Genomic DNA, 18739 nt, shown 5'->3' on the forward strand with positions numbered 1-18739 from the left:
TGAAGCTCCTCTCTTTGCATGCAGAGTGGAGGTTAGCTGGGTGTGTGGTGCACACCTTGGAGGCTCTACTGGATTATTGCTGGGGCTTGGTTACTGCAGAGGGGACTGTGGGAGCAGAGAGCAGGCTGTGGTGGCATGCAGGAGAGGTGGCTGTGAGCTAGCAACCCTGGAGTGGTGATTTCCTCCTCTGCCCCCCAGGCACAGAAGGGATCTGCTCTGAAAGAGATGCAGGGCAGGATAAGCACAGGAAAGGCTGAACTTTCCTTGCCAAGAGCAGATGAAAAGAGATGTTATAAAATCACTTGTCTCTGGTAACATGGCCCCTAGCTCTTGACACAGTGGTGGAGTGCATCCAAGTTTCATGCTGGAAGGAGATGAGCCTATAACTGGAATCCTATCCCGGTTTCAAAGGTCAGGTGCATTTCTGTAGTTACAGATGTCGTGGGGATGGCATTTGACCCTGGCTCATCCTACACAGAAGGCAAGGTCTGATGGACAGCAGGATCATTTGAACCTCCCTGGAACTAGCTTTCATTTGAATTACAAACTGTTTTTTGTTTCTTCCCAGCCAGGTCTCTAGACAAACTCTATAACTTTGCTGACTGCTCTGGCCTTCACCTGATCTTTGCACTGAATGCTTTGCGCCGAAATCCCAACAACTCTTGGAACAGCTCCAATGCTCTCAGCCTGCTGAAGTACAGTGCCAGCAAGAAGTACAACATCTCCTGGGAGCTGGGCAATGGTGAGTGTGAGAACAGGAGAGCCATAGGAATGGAGCTCACTGTAGCAGAAAGGTATTCCCTTTTGGAAGAGGATATTTGCAGATCTCAGGATGCTTTGCCAGTGTGGTTTCAGAGGGATTTAAAGGTCCCTGCTATAAAGCAGCACAACCTTTAAGATGGACCTGGCATGTGCTAGACCCTTAGCTGGATGTTTTCATCAGTTGGTATTAAGCACATGAAATGTTTCTGCCCTGGCTGCTGGGCACAGCCAGTTCTGGGGTGGCCAGACCAGCAGCTGTATGGACTTGTAGGGTGGCTGCAGCACCAGGGGAAGTGGGGGACCCTAGGAGGGGAGGAGCATGACACCAAGGTGCAGGTGCTTCACCCAGCACACAGAAAAAGGGGTGCAGGAGGATTGCTGGCAGAGAAGAACAAACGATGGCCCTCATCCACTCCTCAGAGGCTCCTTCTGCTGCTCCGCAGAGTAGGCAGGCAGCTCTGTGGAGCTCAAGCTGTGTGACAGCATGAGCTATGTGTCTCTCTCCGGAAGCACAGATGAAGGAGCAGAGCTGGCAAGCCTTGCTTGTCTATTTTTGTTTTCCCAGAGCCCAATAACTATCGGACCCTGATTGGCCGCTCAGTGAACGGCAGCCAGCTGGGGAAGGACTACATCCAGCTGAGAAGCCTGCTGCAGCTTATCCGCACTTATTCCAGAGCAAACCTCTATGGGCCAAACATTGGGAGGCCCAGAAAGAATGTCATTGCTCTCCTGGAAGGGTAAGTGATCAAGAAGAGATCAGAAATTTGTCCTGAGACTGATGCCCTTTGCAGCAGGTAGACTTGCTCTTTGGCTTCCTGATGTCCAACAGCTGCCAGGACAACAAGGATCTGTATGGCTCAGCCACAACAGTACCACAGGCCTGAGGACATGGTAATCTGTGCTATTAAACTTCTGCAGAGGTCCCTGGTGGGATTTCTGGCTGGGCTGATCAACACTCTCCCAAGTATTCCCAGCATTTCCCAATTATAGGCAGACTGAGGTGCCCACCTTGTTGGGATGTGAAGATAATGCAGCGGTGAGGATGCAGGCTTCTGCATTCCTGTGGACTGCAGGACCAGGAGGTGGATCCTGGCACCCCTTACCAGTGTAGATATTGTCTCAGAGTCCTTCTGGACAAATTGCTTTGCTCTTCCCATTTGGTGACTTCTTTTCCCTGTGCTCTCTCCATCTGTGCAGAGGAAGAACCTGTAGCAACTTTCTTCACTGGCCAAGCCCTTGGCTCTCTCCTAGGAGAATTGGCATGTCTCTATGTCTATAGATTTGGGAGGCCAGAGGTGGAGAAGGAATGGTGACAGTGAGGGATGCAGACACCTGGAGGTGACATTGGACAGCTACAGGAACCAGGGAGGTGTGGGAGCCTGCTGGCAGCAGGAATTGGGACTGTGTGGCTCGAAGACCGTGCAGCAGAAGGGAAATTCCCTGCAGGACTGTAAACAGAAACTCCAGTGCAGAGGGCTGGGCAGGGGGAGGTGTGGAAGGGACTCTGCTGGGAGCAAAGCTGGGTCTAGCATTCATTAACATCTGCATGAATGATCTGGCAGAAACAATAAACAGCACACTGATGCAGTCCCTGGTGAGGCGGGGAGGGAGCCAGGGCCAGATTCTTAGCTCTGCTGCAGCAGCACAAAGAGACCATAAAGCTGGTTGAACCATCTGCAACACCAGCATCCCTCCTGCTGACGAAAGTGGGGGAGCAGCCCATGCACCCACACCACGACTGTCGCCGATGCCGCGTGAGCACATCTCTTGCTGGAGCCCCCACATTCTGTATGGTGCGGTGAAAGTGGCGCAAGGGGAGTTACAAAATGTTGTAGTAGCCTTGATCAGCAGGAAATCTATTAGCGCCGGGAGGAGCGGGCTGAGTAAGGAAAACAACAGGGATGAGAGCCAAGAAGCTCTTAGAGAAAGGGAAGTCCTACTGCTGTGTTTGCCCTTCGTGCGCCGCAGCCGGGTCCCAGGGAAGAGGGGTCGGAAGAACTGAGTTGCACGGCTGGGGTGGTCTGGCAGCTCTGTGTTGCTGGAGCTGCAGTTTGACTGACGGCAACCCTGGGAGCGAGACTGTAGCATACAATCTGATGGAGAGGATGGCAGAAATGCCATCTCAAATGAAAGGAAAGGTAGGTAACACCTAGGGTTTGAACAGCCCTGGTGACAGGATGGTGGGGGCTCAGCAGACCCCCACACTGATCTGAAGGAGCTGTACTGAGCATGCCTGATCTCCAAACTGTATGCTGTTTCTCTGCTGCCATCCTTGCCTGCCAGGGTGACGCTGGTCCACAAGCCCTCAAGTGATTTCTCTCTCCCATGGAGAAACGTTGTGTCCCGCACTCCAAACCCTGGTGCATGCAGCTCATGGCGAGTGGCACATGCCTGCATGACCTTACAGCCCATGAGGTCCTGTGAGAAAAGAGCTGTTTCTCTTTCCACATAAAGACCCCATTATGACCAGGCAGGGCGTAAAGAGAAGGAGCAAGTTTGATTACACAAAGACAAAGGGCTAAATGCTCATTTGCAGTATTTGGAAATGGAGTTGCTAAAGGATGAATAAATAAACACCAGTGCCTAAGCTGCTTGACAGTGTGAGCTTTGTTCCCAGCAGCTCCCTGACACTTCAGCACTCAGTGCTACTGAGAGCTCTGCCTTCTGCAAGAGCATCACCGAACTGGTCAATGGGCTGTGACTCAGCATGTGCCTGGGGCTGTCATGGCCAGGACATGCCTCTCAGAATCCTGAATGAACCCCACAGAGTCAGCAAGCAGGAGAGAGGAGAAAAAATTTAAGAAGGTGCTCTCAATGGCAAGCCTGCTGTCTGCCTTGCTAGACCACCATGGGTGTTCTACATAGGGCTCACAGTAGGTTGAAGGCTCCAGAGCAAATAAAGTGTGTGCAGTTACTAGTCTTGATAACACAAAATCTACATTGTTTTTCACTTATTTTAAAAAATGCTATGAACAGCAGAAGTCAACCAGGTAGGAATAGGTATGCCAAGTGGAAGATTAAGACTCAAGTGTTAAATAAGGCTGAAGTAAGGTTTAAGTAAGGAGGGGAAAGATAAGCACCCAGAGCAGCAATCAGGGTGTGTGGATTAGTCTGCCAAGCAAGCAGTGCTCTGTTACACAGTGAGGAAGCAGCTTTTGGTGGGGGAAATAATGGAAATGAGCTGAAGTGGGAGAGTACAGCTCAGAGAGGCCCAGGGAGTGATCTCTGACAGTAGAAGCTGGTATTTGATGTTCTCCAAGAGTTACGTTACCTGACGTCCTGAAACACTCAGAGAAAAGTCTCATTGTGAAGTATTACCTAAAATTACATTTTCCCGTTGCATACTCTGTGTTCCAAACATTGCAGTCTATTGTTTAACTGTTATCTCAAGCAACCAAACTAAACTTACTCTTTATGTTTAAAGATTTTCCTGCAATAATGACAGTATCATCATGATTTGGGCATTGTTCTCTGCTGTGCACCAGGTTCTGTGTCTGTCTCAGTGGTGGAAGACGGACACCTCCAGGGCTTGTCCTCCAGGACACAGTGGGACTGAACCCCTTTCTCTGGGGGTCTGCTAGACAGGCTAGGTGATGAGTGCAAATCAGGTACCCGAAGGTTTGCAGCCTGCAGGGATGTGTGCACGCTGTCTCACTGCAAAGGCTGTCCTTAGGCGGGTGACATTGAGCTGTGCGGGGTAAAACCCATGCTCTTTCTGATGATGGAGATAAGATAAGATGAGGGGAGGAGAGCTCTACCTGAAACACAGCAGCAAGGGCTTTGCACACCCTTCACTGCTGAGTTATTGCTCCCGAACTCTTGCACCACCCTGCAATGGCTCAGAGCAGTCACAGAGCATAATCAGTGTCACTCTGGGCTGGCAAGTCCTGGCCACTGGACCAGGGCCACTACTGCTGATAAAAGGACAGGCTCTGCTGTGATGGAGCATGGCTCCGATGGCTGGGGCCTGCTGTGCTGGAGGCTAGAAGTGGTGTCTTGTGAATGCACAGGTGCAAGAGGGAATTTCTCCAGACACAACCAAGAGTTGAGTTTGATGAGGTGTTAATTAGACCATTCATGCAGCCTGAGCTGTTGGAGAGCAGACCATGTTAGCTACCTACTGCGTCTGTGGGTACAGGAATCCCAGAACTGCTCAGATTTGCTTGGGGAAAAGATTGTGAGATTCTAAGGAATTAACATAGATTTTAACAGCAGATCAGAAATCAGACACAAAGGTTAATGCATGACTGAATCACACATTCAGTGCTGGAAGAGAAGAAACATGAGGGAAAGCTATTAGGAAGAAGAGATGCTAACGTGTTAAAGCTCAGAACATGTGGTACAAAACTTAGGCCAGCATGTCTGGGCAGTTTTGGCTTGGCAATCTCATGACCTGTTGTTCCTCAGCTGGTGTAGCCCTGATTTTGCCACGGGACACTCACAAGTGTTGGGGTGTTACCTCCACGATGGCAGGAGCTGCAGTGCCAGGAGGATAAAGGCTGGCAGGCACTTGTGTCCACACTAGACTGGCTGTTGTTGATGCTCTGTGACCACTTTGGGTCCTGACCTTGCTGAAGTCACCAGAGAAGTTAAAATCTTTCTTGTCTGGAGCTACAGTCTTTCTCTACCTCCTCATCCCCCAGCTCTCAGAGCCACCAGACCAGCTGCTTCCTTGGATTTCTGTCTGCCCTCTTTCCAGCCTTCTTGGCCCTTTCTTGCTACTGCTGTCACCATTGCGCATCCAGACTCTGGTCGCAGAGCCACAGCACCTCCAGAGAGGTGGCAGCAGCAGGCGAGGAAGCTCCCACATGTCAGTCCCTACCTCACAAGGCACAAGAATTTCTCATCTTTCATGACTTTACTGCCTCCTACTCCTGGTTTGTAGTAAATGTGGAGAGTTAACCACCCATCTGGGTCACTTTGGCTCCTTTTGGTGATGATGTCATTCCACAGTGCTCTGAAAGGAGCCCATAAACTTGAGGAAGCATGTTTGTCAGTCATGATGAAGCCCTTCCTCCCTGACAGCTGTGGGCATGGCAGGACTGGGAGGGGGCATGGAGATGATGTCTTGATTATCTGTGGGCAGCCCAGGTAGAGGTCAGTTTAAAACCTGTCCCAATCCTCAGACCTGCTCCCTGCATTCACAAATCAACCTCAAACCCAAGTTCCTGTGTTGACCCTTATGTGGTAGAGAGGAGTTAGCTTATAGTTGATGAAATGGCACAGACTGTACACTTGGGTTCCAAAACCACCAGTGGCCAAAGCAAAAATCATTTTTATTATGAGCAAAGTATTTTTATTATGACCGCCCATGCCACCATGAGGGGGCTACGGCTGTCTGAGTGGGCCAGCATGCATCGGTTGGTCTAGGCATTGCTTTTTATTCATGACTTGTTCTGGATTAGCAGCCAAAGACATCATATGGACAGAGCTTGTTTGTTTTAATTCATGTAGGTAAAAGAAACAGGGAGAGCCCAGTGTAGGTGGTATCTGGCAGAGGGAATGACTCTGGGTGGGTTTCAGAAATAAATGTATGTGTTTGTCCTGTCTTCTTCCTGACAAGGACTTCTGCCCTGTTCAACACAGGCGACTTGTAAGCACTGCATTTTTTAGCAGCTCTGCTTTGTCTGTTTGACTTTCTTTAAAAAGTACATCCTTTCTGTATTGGTCTAAGGCTCTTTAGTGATGCCACAGAGGCGAGTGTTTCTCGGTCAGCAGAGAAAGAAGCTTCACCCTTATGCAAGATACAGCAAGGCTGGTGGCACAGAGTGTCCCAGGACACTGAATAGGTCCAGAGCAAGAATTTTGTGCAAAAAATCAAGCACAAGACAAACAACATTAAACTAATGATACAAAGGGAGGAGGAGGTCACTGCAGCATGAACTCAAGCTCTGGTAGCATTCAATTTATGAGTGACTCCATTCATAAATACATTGAAATGAGGTGTGAAGGATTTGATGAGGCATTCTGCGGTTCATTATATAGCAGGGTCAAGGATCTGAGGTATAAGCAGAGGATTTAGCTATTACTCTTCCAGAAGGAAAGGGTTAAGATACTTGTTGCTGAAACTTGATCTAGGCTGGAATGGTCACCTGTATAGGAAGAACAAAATGAGTAAGAAAAGACAGATAAGATTATGTCACTGTATAAGCACACAGTGTACCTTCATCCTGATTGCTATCTACAATCTTAGTAATTTCATCTCAGAAAAGATGTAACAGAATCAGGAGGGTTACAGGGAGAGGAGCTGAGGATGTGTGGAGGTATGCTATGTCTTCACATGATTAAATTAAGAGATTAAATAGGCTGTGCCTCTTTGGCTCAGAAGATGGACAGCCCAGGGGGAATGTTATCGAGGTGCATGAGCCTGTGAATGAGGTGGGTTTTTTCACAGTGCAGAAAGTAGTTTGGAAGGAAGCTTTGGAAAGAAGGAGGAAGCTTTTTCACGTGGTATGCGATGGCATTGCAGAAGTCATTGTCACAGGGTATTATGCAGGCCAGAGGGTGTGTATTCAGAAAGGGACTGGACAAATCGATGGTGGGAAAAAACATCAATGGAAATGCAATGTCATGGTCCAAATGCAACCTCCACAGTCCCTAGAGTGCAGATTACCAAGGCTAGGTGGGGCAGTCTGGGACATAAAGCCCTCTTTGCTAGAAGGCTTGTGCAGCCCTACCATAGGTAAGGTTGGTTGGAGAAAGATGGTGATGAGCAGAGAGAGAATACAATATAGCAGCAGATTTATACATAGAGCCCACCAGGCTTTGCTCCTGGGAGAGAAACCCCTGTCTGAAATCTGGCACTGCTTGTCAAAGTGTTTGCAGCAGGTGGCATGAATTGGGTCTCTCTGTTGCTGCAGGTATCTGGTTGTGCTGCTGGAACCTGAAAAAGTTCGTAAGTGAAGCCTATGCTTTAGTCCCCCTCACCAACCAACTCAGACACCAAATAAAGCTATTTCTACCCATCACTGTTGGCCCAAAGGGCAGAGATCTGCCATTCAGCTCTAGAGATCCACCACGGCACCACAGGCAGGCCAGTACTGCTCCTACATTTGGGACTTGGGAAGGGTCAGTTTACTTCTGTAGTACTCCAGGGAGCAGCAGATGAAATAACCCGTGTTTGTGAAGTCCAGCACCCTAGAGTCAGACAATAATGCTAAACCACCTGGGAGCCTGTGTGATGGTAACTTGTCTTCTTGTGCAGCTGCATTCTTTGTTACAGCATCACTTTTTAAAATTATTTAAAGGATGACAATCTGCAATTACCTGCATGAGAAAGTGATTTCCAAGTACAGATGGCTCTTTAATGTATCAGGAATAAGCCTAGGAAGTTCCAGTGACTGGAAGCTGAAGCCAGACACATTCAGTTGAGAAATAACATACTTGGAAGCTAATTAACCATGGGAGCAATTTGCTTAAGGTTGCAGGAGGTGCTCCATGACTGGTAAGTATTGAATCAGGACAGGAGATCTATTTCAAAGACGTGCCCACACTCAAGTGAAAGTTGCGGTCCTGAGACATGTGGCTATGGGAGATGCTCTGGGAGAGGTCAGGTTTGAGCCATGGTTTCACAATACAGAGTTTTGGGGTCAGTAACATCTCGTGGTGTTGCAGAACTCCCACCCAATTCTCCCACAGCTCATTCCTGACTTGTGAGGTGCTGTCCCACCTTGTGCCAGTATTACCATTTCTGGGACAGAGCTGTGAACTGTTTGGGTGACTGAACAATGTTAAATTACATTTTTCATAGTGCTTATTTAAAAACATGCTTGAACCTCAGTTATATCTCATTGCAGGACCACAAAAGTAGTAATGCTGGCATGGGATGCAGGCACACAGGCAGCTGCAAGGTTAAGGAGATGGACATACCCAAGCTCAGTGGCTTTGTCTCATCCTTAGTATCACCAACTCCCTGCCTGAGGCTCCTGTTCCTCCATGTGCCTCTGATGTGTTTTGCTTTCCCACCTAGAGATGCTGCCCCAGCAGATTTTGAGGACTTTTACATTTGCCCAGGTTTCTGCTGTGTGGAAGTCCAGCCTGGGACACTGCAGAGACATGCCCTGGGGCTGCCACCCATCTGAATTATGGAGTATCTCTACAGGAGTTACCCACATTGCCTGCACAGCATGGGCTGAGTTTGTCCCACCGCTCCTGGCTGGGATTTACTACACATGCGCTGTGTGGTCAATTGGTGCTCACAGAGAAAGCCCAATGTGTAGGAAAATGGCAGATTTACTGCGCCAGCCCAGCCCATCTGTGCAGCACATGTGCAGGGATCTGAGCCCTCCCGGAAGCGTCTGGTTTGCTCTGCCTGTGCTGTGCTGCACACACGGACATCACAGTCCAGGAAATCCCAGATAAAAATGTGCCAGTGCTGGCCGTTTGGACCATATGGGTCTTCACTGGCCTCAAAATCTGTGGTTTGAGCACCACAGGTGCTACAGGAATAAAGGGATTAGTAACATCTGTATTCCTAAACCGGGGATATTCAGATACCTGTGCACCACTGCGTCTCCACCTGCCCTGGGCTTTCATCTCTTGCTCGCGCAGTACGGCTTGTTGGCTGCTGAGCTGCTCTAGGCTCCCTTTGGAGGGTAGAGACCATTGTCCAAGTCATCTGGGGTACTCCAGGCACAACTCCACCATAAGGCAGAACTTGAAGTTTTACCAGGAACTTTTGAACTTTATCCTGAAAAAATCTCAATAAAAGGAAAAAGAAAAAAGGGAAAAAAAAAAAGAAAAACAGACATGGAAAGCGAAATTTGAGCTAGATATGCATCTTTTATGTTAAAATTTGAAAATTACCAGAACTAACCAATTTATTTTTGTCTTATGGAGACAGAAGAGCAACACTAAGCAACCCAGGGCCTTTTCTGTCCTGCTTTTGGTCTGCACTGGCTTGTCTGAGTGATACCCGTGTCCTACAACAAAATTTTCTCATGAGCTTTTTAGCAACAGTCCAATTAGCTTCCGAGAGATATGGGAGATGGGATAGATGGATGTCCTGCTTCTGCTGCTACAGGGATGCTGGAGGTTATACCATGGGTTTAGTTTGCTTTTCAGTCCCTTCCCAAAGACCACTAGTGGGTGTGTCTGGAGCAGGGCTGTACACACTGTGGAAGTGCCGAGGAAAACTGGAGAGCTTCTTCCTCTGAGCTTGGTCTGCTCATGGTTTTGGACTATGAGTGGAGAGCGCGAAGCTGAGCCTGAAGAGGTGATTTAGTAAAGACCAGGATGGTTTATTTTGCAGCCAGAACATACAGCATTTGAGGTTAGAAAGCAAGATGGGCTAATCCTCAAACCCAAGTGCAATATATCAATCTTCAAATCCAATATAGATTGAATCCATAATTTCAGTATAGAGATCATTAGTTCATGCTTGTACACTGCATGCATTATATTTTAGGCAGCAGTTCCTGTGCCAAGCATTTAAAACCTGGGAGTTGGGTTTTTTGATCCTTTTGGCATATTTCTTCACACCTAGGTTTGTAGAACAGCAGCCTCTCCTTAGCAATATTTGCAAAATCCCCTTTTGGCCAGATGACCAGTGTGGGTGGCAAGTAGCTCACACTTCTCCCTCTGGCTGCACTGGGTCTGGTCCAGCTGGTCTCCTCACCCTGCTCAGCTCGGAAGGAACCATCCTCAAACCACTTCCCTGGCACTGGTATCCTGGGCCTGACCCTCAAGAGAAATGGAAAAGCATTTTTGAAAGGTGAACCCAGGATCTCAAGCTCACAGCACTGCTAGGCAGCAGAATCAGGGATGCATCAGTGCTACAGGGTTTTACAGCATGTTATTGTTTTTCCATTTCTAATTGTACCTCTTCCCTCTCTGTCTGCAGGGATTTATTACTGCTGCCTTTGCCAGTGTATTCTTATGCTTCACAGGGTCCAGCTGCCCTTTTGTCCCTGTCTATAATTGACCATCATCATTAATTTAAAGTCAGAATGATTGTTTCTGAGCTATATTTAGCCTGAAGCTTGATGTTCTTGTTTTAGATCTGATGAGAGGCTCGTGTGCTGGAAAGCTTGCTGCTCATCCCTGCCATGACAACTAATCTGATAAAAGGTCTCATCTCTCCTCACAAAACTTCCTTTCCCCACCCTCGGTCATGGGGCTGTCCTGCGGGAGTTGGGGTTGCAGGACCCAGGGCCACTCATCTCCGTGTCCTGGTGGATCAGGACAGCTGTGTGATTCCTGTTGTGTTCCTGGGATCCCCATGCACCAAAGAACAGACTGAGACAATACAGCATCAGTTTCTTTCTCATCACGTTCACTTGCTCAAGCAAATGTCCCTGGCCATGTGCATACATTATCACTAACAAAATGCATCAGCCACACAGCACACTTTACACTACCGAACAGAAAAGTGTGCCTCTGCAGTTGGTGTGTTTTCATATCTGTGCTTCTGAGAGTAAGAATATAGTAGCTGCTTAGGCTTCCTCATGGGAACTGCAGTTTTCCAAGGTGCAGTTTGGGTTGCTGGACCAGGGAGCCAGGGAGGGCCCATCTTGGATGCCTGTGCTCTAGCAAGCCTGTGCTAGAGGCTGCTGCTTTGGGGGTTGCATATGGTCCCCAAGATTAGAAATTGCTTTGGTTTTGGCATTAGCAGTGTAGTCAGATACACCTGTGTAGGCTCAAGTCTGCATCAAACAGGAGCTGTCTGGAAGAGATGTATTTTCTTTAAGATAGTTGGGTCACAAGCCATCAGAAGTCTAATACATATCTATAACTCACTGTAACCTTGTGCATGGAAGTGCTGTGGTTAGTCATAGGAATGGGACAAACCTAGAGTGCACCCAGCTCAAAATCCCATCAGTTTGCTAACAGCCAGTGGTGAAGAAAGAACATCAAAAAAAGGAAGCATGTAGCAGCATTTGTCCAGCCTTTCCTCCCATTCTCCAATGCTCAGGGGCTTCCTGAGCTGGAGGTGGCATCTTTGCATGTAATAGATTTGCTAGGTTTTATTTCCATTTTCTTCCATTTTTTCCAGTCCTTGTTGAATCCAGACAAGGAGTTCCTCAGCTTAAATACATGTTGGGTGAAAAAGTGTGTCTTTTTAAGATGGGCATTTAAAACTTTTTCTTTAATTGCTATTGAGTGTTGTTGCAGTCATAGAACTAAGTACATACACCAAGATGTTGTTCCTGAAATGCTGTTGTGGTCCAAAAGCTCTCCCTATCTGCCCTAAAATGATGCTCAGAGCTCTGCTGCCCATTGTGTTTCATTCTGTTATTCTCAGCTGTGCTTGGTACAGGCATGTGTATTAAGTATAATTTATTCCTTCCATTTAAGGATGCAAAGGTTTCATTAGAAAGGGTCTGTGAGTGTGGTGACCACCTTTGGTGTCTCATCATGTAGGATGGTCATCGGTTGTTTTAGGACTTCCCCTGTGACAACATTGGTTTATATAGTTTCTTCCTCTGTTTCCTATAGGTTCATGAAAGTGGCTGGCAGCACGGTGGATGCTGTTACCTGGCAACAGTAGGTATTCATCATTCCTTCTACTTTCCAACACTAATTGCAGTGATCAAACAATGCTGGGAGCAGAGCTGATATGCTGTCTGGGTGTGAAAGGGGGCAAACGTGTGACAGCCACTTCCTCTGTCCTCCTGCTGCATTTAAATAGATATGAGTCTCTGCCCCTCCTTATGGAGTCTCTCGAACAAATACAGGAGGGGATATATTAACCTTTACCACTGTAGCTGAGACAGAGGCTAAAAATACCACTGCCTGTTTGCCTGGCCTGCCTGATTGCTGGAAACAAAGCCCTGCGCTGGACCACCGGGTCCCCAGAGGCAGCTGGGAGGACAGGCAGCTCTGGTGGTGGCTGGGGTGGGGATGGCAGGGAAGAAAAAGCCGTCTGTGGCAGATGTATGGGACTATCAGAAAGCCCTGTTCCTTTCACCCTAATCACTGTCTCTTGGTGACCGCAGGCCTGAAGCTAAATTGGGTTGTCCCAGAGGAGGGAGAGGAGCTTAGTCCAGTGGTAAATGCATAATGCCCCAGTCCCTGCTCTGCTTTGTAAGGGTCTCGGATGTTCATAGACATGCTGCAGTCCTACACTGCAGATGGAGCCCCAGGAGCAGATGTCGATGGAAAGGGGGTGAACATCCAAGATCCAGGCTCAGCTGGGGCTGCCAGAGAGATGCTGATATATGATTTTCCTCCTGGTTCCTACATGTGCTTCTGTTCAGAAGAGCAAAGCAAGCTCTGAGCTGTAGCACTGAGTGTGACAATCACCAAGTGGAGAGAAAGGTTTTCTTATTTGGAGGAGAATCCATAAACACCTTTTTTCTCCTCTTATTTCCAACTATCTCAGTTTGCACACTGTGGCCAGAGGTAGGCTCCCCAGCAGCCTGTGGTTCTCTGCAGTGGGAGTGCAAATGCCAGTGCAAAGGTGAGGCAATGGTCAAGCACAGCAGTGACTGACAAAATTGATAGAAAAAGGGTTTGTGGGGCAGACTCTCCTGCAACAGAAATTCAGAGGCAGGCCTTCACTTGAGAAAAAAACCTTGGTGAGACTCTCCTGTGAGACTCCCCTGTTTCCAGAAAAAATGGTTTTGCTCTGACACTGGGTTAAACTTCCCACATGGGGCACTGGCCTTGAGCACAGGAGCCAGGGTCTCGGGTCCAAGGTGGGCTTGTGTGTGCTGCCCACAGAGCTTGTTCCCCAAGCTGGTTCTTCACAGTGGCCCTTTGTGGAGTGCTCAGGTTGCTTTGCTGAAGTGCAGCAGTGTGGTTTGCAAAGCCCATCTCTTGTAAAGCCCACCTGGAGACCTGCTCTTTAAAAGAGCTCAGTGGATTTTAAGACATGAGGTTTTCTTGCAGGTGCACTCACAGTCTCTGGGTTGGTGTGTTAACCTTGGAGCCTCCTGCAGAAGCAACTGTTGGCATCTCAGAGTGGTTTATAGCACCAGGCATGACCAGCATACAGCAAGTCCCATTCCTCAAGGATCTGAGCTTGCCCTGCTGTGCCACAGTGTTGCTTGCTTGGGTGTTTGACTCCTCGGGCTTCCCTGACAGGCAGCGGCAGCTTTCAGCAATGGGGGCAGTGGGGTAGCAGAGCATTTGGAGCTGGATTTGTGTTACTTACAGGCTCATGCTGTGCAATGATGATCTATGTCTCAGCTGGGAGTTTGCTTTTCATGATTACACGATGTGCTGATCACATTTACTTAGTCCAGGAATTTGCTTTCTGCAACAGGGCTTGATCACTGGGCCAAGCCCTTGGATGAGTTGAAGGAACAAACTTCCAGGCTTCAGATGTAGAGTTTCATCCTGGTGTGCGGGGAATCTGACTGCACAACTGCTTTGAAACCTTTTCTTACAGGAGCAGTGCAAAGTGCTCAGCGGCTCTGATTCTGAGCGGCTGTGCTGAAGCAGCAATCTGCAAGCAGGAGGGCTGGTGCAGCTCCCTGCAAGGATCGGCAGAGCTGGGATGCTGTTTGCTGACCCACGTCCCTGGCAGCGTAGGAGGCACTTCACCCCCAGCCTGGGTTTGCAGCTCTGGAGATTGCACCCGTATGAGTTTGTGAGGACTGGCAATGGCCACAACTCCGAGCTGGGCTTCTGTACTGTTTATGAATAAATGTCAAAACAGTGTCTCATCCCTCTGCTCCAAACAGCAAAACAAAACAAAACAAGTTCCTTTGTATCCAAGAAGAAAATTATTAGCAGGAAACTAAACTGCTGTCTAACTTAAAGTATGAATATTTCTGTTCCAAACCCTAACGTTCTCCTGGGATATCGGTTATAAATTTGTCAAATCTGTTATTCCTTTGAAAAGGCTGCACTCAATCCAGAAAGGGAATTGAGAAGGGAATACTTTGCAGGGATCCCTATTCTCTGTGTGAAAACAGAATATATTTGAAATGTATCTGACAGAAAAGTGACACTGGGTGGAAATAAGCAGCCTCGCCAGCCTTTCTGAGTATGGTTTTGCTTACATATGTAACTCAGCATGTGTGCCTCCCTCTTCAGAAGTAATGTGTTGCTGGAGAGGGATGTGTGAATGGCTCAAAACTCTCAGGGAATTTCCACTAAAGGAGGGTGTGGCAGGTGGGACTGACAGTGGCTCAGAGAGTTTTGGCATTTCCCTGATAATTTAGTTTGTCTCTGGTGTTTGGTTATGAGTAAATGCTGCGTTTATTGCAGACCCCCTCAGCCTTTGGATGCAGGTTTCCACTGCTCAGAAACCTCCACACAGCTATCTTTTTGCTCAGCGCTGGTGTCCTCACACATGGTGAAGATTCACTACCCGCTTAAACCTGCCGCCGTGCCCAGTTCTGTCCCTGGGTGTGCTCTCTCAGGCTGTAGGACTGGTTTTCCATCAGAAGTCTTGTGCACAGCTCCAAATTTGGCATATTTAATGGGCAAATCGTTATGCAATGCTGCCTCTGAAGCACCAATCCCTATTACTTAGGGGGAAAGTAAATGTGTCTTCAAAGCCAGTGGACATCTACCCCTGTGGCTCCTTGGAGAATGCCATATTTTCTTCCAAGATGGAAAGTCACTTGCTCTGTGTGGCAAATCAGAGATGCTAGGCACATGGGCATGTGTGATATGCTGCTTAAAATGCTTTTGCTGGGCTTGGTTTGGGTGATATCTGTTCTGGCTTAGACATGTTGAGTGTGTAGGTGGAGATGCTCATGAGGCAGTTGCAGGGAACAGGTTTCCCAAAGGTGCCAGGGGAGAGTTGCCCAGCATGCACACACAGACCAATGTATATACCAAGGGTGTATATTTGGGCTTGTGTGAGCCTTCTGTGAGTGCTCAGAACACAGTGTCTTTGGAGGGTATGCCTGGAGGAAGGGGTTGCATGAAGAAATCACTGTCCCATTTCGACCTCTAAATAAACCTAGCTGGGCATGGCTTTTCCCACTGGCTTGGCATCCTCTGCACTGATAGAGGGCACAGTCCCTGGCAGCATTGTGGCTCTGGCCACCAGCATGGTCCCAGGTGATGCCAGGGTGTGGTAGGGAGATGGCATGGGCCAGAGATGGCTCTCACCAGCAGGATGGACAGAGGCACCTTGTCTCGGGGCAGAGAAAGGCATAGGTGTGAGTTGTGCCTTTGGGGCCAGAGAGCAGCCCACGGTCATTCTTTACTAGTGCATTAATAGTTGGCTGGAGGTGGGCAGTACCTCTCCTCTGTGCCCTCAGGTCTTTACCTGGGGGGAGCAGGTTGCATCCCACCTCTCCTCTCTGTGGGGAGCAGTGGGGCTGCCTGTGTCCTGTGCTGCAGATGAGGGCTCTGCCCTCTCCTCGGGAAGATGCTCAGGGATGGGGGTCACTCTGTCAGCAGAGGTGTCTCAGTTTCACAGTTGTGGTGACAGCGGGTGTCATGCTGACGGCAGGGATCTGCCCCACTCAGCGTCCCCAGCAGGCAAGTGCCCTAATTCCTAGCAGACTCTCCCCATAGCAGCAGGCAACAAAGTAGATCCGGAAATTCCTGAGCTTTGGGAAGTGGGCTTTAATATAATTAACTGCAACAGAAGAAGAGGTCAGATAATAGGGGCAAAGGTTTCTCTTTAAAATGAAATAGGAGGTAAATGAAACCAGCTGCCCAGGAGCTAGTGCACTGCCTTCATTAAACATGGGATGATGCTCATGGTCCCATGCACCAAATTGTGACTCTTTCCATAAAAACATTTTAAAGGCAGCACAAGACCTGGAGGTGACAGGATAAAGACATTGTAGGCAGCTACAGGTTTACCCAAGTGCCCTGGTGCCTGCCACTGTCCTTCTCTGGGAGGCACTGGGGAGCTTTGTGCATCCTGGCCTTGCAGCCTGCCCCAGAACAAGGGCATTTCTGACTGGCAGCTATGCTCATCCCTGCCTCAGTACTGTTCCCAGTTCTTGTCTTTGTGTCTCAAGTCTCATGCTACAGTTCCAGCCAGGGATGAGTGCTGGGAATTGAGGTGGTGCATTTCCTAGCACTTGCACAAATCCCTCCCCAGCCCTTGGCCAAGTCCTTCCCCTGAGCCTCTCCCTCTGGTTTGGCCACCTCCAGAATGATAGTCACACCTCCCTTTGCAAAGTGCACTGATCCCATCCCGGATTTCTAGGTCATATTCAAATGGAGTTTTTAGAAGTGGGGCTGTCTGTTCTCATGTTCTTGCAGATTGTCTGTCTGCAACAATAGTAGATCAATCTGGGGGACACAATGAGTCAGCTCTACATGTAATTGCCCCTATCTATTCTCTCCTATATTATGAGAAATGGTATGGTCTGTGCCCATGGTGGGCATGCTATTTCCTAGGCTTCAGGGCCAACTCTGGTGCTGCATCATACCAAACGCCCACTGGAAAATCTGCCAGCCTGTGTTGGAGACAAATAACTTGTCCATGACCTACATGTCCTCTGCCTCTGCAGAGTTATGGCTGCCAAAGACTCCTGCCCGTGCTGGGGAGGGTCTGTCCATTTGTCTCCTTTGGCACTCAGACCTCACTGGCACTGGGAGAGGAGGATGTGGATGCTGCCACTGCTGGGGCTGGCTCAGCCCGGCTGCCTGTGCACGGTGCTGCTGCCTGGGGAGGTACTTGTCAGCGTTGGAGCTCTGCAGCTGCTGCTGGCTTTTTTAGAGGTTGGAGAGTTGTGACTGTTCAGTTTTGTTTTTTTTTCTAAAGTCAAGTGCACTGAGTCATTGTAAATATCAGCAAAACTGCAGCCTTTGCTGCTGGGAATAATCCACGCCTAACAAGCACTTCTCCTGCTTTAAAGGCCTGTCAGTTGTTTGCATTTTGTGGATTTCTACCCTGCCTTTACTGATGGTTAAAGTTCTCAAAAGGAAGTGCCCTCGTCTCAGTGACAAAGCCTACAGCTGGAAATGGCTCACTGTTCCTGAGTATCTTGGTACCAGCGAAGACCGCAGTGCCTCTCTCTTCCTCACAAGCCTTGTGCAGCTGGTGCCGTTTTTACTCTTTCCCAGTCTGGGGAGGTTGAAAGTACCTATTGGTGCCCAAGAACTTCCCAGGCAGACCTGCAAGAGATCCTTGCCCATCTCACAGAAGCTTGTAACTACCTTCATGCTCTGCTTAAATACCCAAAGCCAGGATGCTCCCCTCCCCTCCTTAGTCCCCCAGGAGACATGCTACCAACAAGACTTCCTGATACTGAAGCAGGTTTATTTTTGTCTTTCATCCATCTACCAGTCCCTATTTCTCTGGGTTGTTAATGAAGGTGTCAAAAAAATGTGACCGTGACACTGTCGTGGGGCATTTCTCTTCCTTGCAGGGTCTCATCTGTGCTCAGAACAGCAGCATCTTCCCAGGCTGCCTCCTCCTTGCAGTCCCTGGCAGGGCAGAGCCTCCTCTGGGGCTGCTCCTGGAGAGGTGGTCCTTACCCTTGGTGTCAGAGCACCCCTTGTGCTTGAATGAGAGGATGAGGAGGTGCAAGCCTGCCTTTGCTCTCCGAGGGCTTTATTCTGGGCTCTGGGGCCATATTGGCTTGCACAGACAAGCCGAACCCTGCAGAAAGGCTGCTGCATTGAAGGGGCCATATGCAGACTGAGGTCTCTCTAACTACCTCTTTTCCCAGTCAGTGAAACCTTCTTTTTATGGCCTTTCAGCCAGTTTTCGGCCCAGGTGATGGGGTTTTTAGTCCACAGCAGTCTGAAAAAATTGTTTCTGTTCAGTTCTTAAGTGCTGTGCTAAAATCCAAACATCTGCCATCCCCAGAGTCCATTGCTTTGTAATTTTGTCTTAAAAAGTAATCTCTGTAAACCCCACTGCTGCCTGCTGCTTACAGATCTGCTTTCCTCCCAGCAGCCAGTGGTTCGATAGTGTATAAGTGATCGGAAAGATTTTGAACACTTCCTAAATTCCACCTGGAGATACTCTCTGCCCTTAGCACCTTCCAGTCACCACAGAACGCCTCTTGCCTCCTTCCCCGGGTTACACAATGTTGGAGTGAAATTGTGGTGTGGCTGGCATGATTCATGCTTTGCTGGGGACACAGCTGGCACCACACGCCTG

At 48.7% G+C, this 18739-nt stretch overlaps 1 protein-coding gene across 2 annotated transcripts in view; it reads left to right on the forward strand.

Annotated features, from left to right (window-relative positions):
- HPSE2 (heparanase 2 (inactive)) overlaps positions 1-18739 on the forward strand; it is a 111471-nt gene that overhangs the window by 72210 nt on the left and 20522 nt on the right. The window contains exons 3-5 of one of the 2 annotated variants that reach the window (XM_026851345.1): positions 569-742; positions 1328-1499; positions 12199-12246. In XM_026851345.1, the coding sequence (XP_026707146.1) occupies positions 569-742; positions 1328-1499; positions 12199-12246 (394 nt within the window). The remainder of the gene's footprint in view (positions 1-568; positions 743-1327; positions 1500-12198; positions 12247-18739) is intronic. The other variant, XM_026851346.1, reaches the window with a different exon arrangement.

The sequence above is a fragment of the Athene cunicularia genome (assembly GCF_003259725.1).
Source record: "Athene cunicularia isolate RWA chromosome 6 unlocalized genomic scaffold, athCun1 chr6_part1, whole genome shotgun sequence".
Classification (NCBI taxonomy): Eukaryota; Metazoa; Chordata; class Aves; order Strigiformes; family Strigidae; genus Athene; species Athene cunicularia.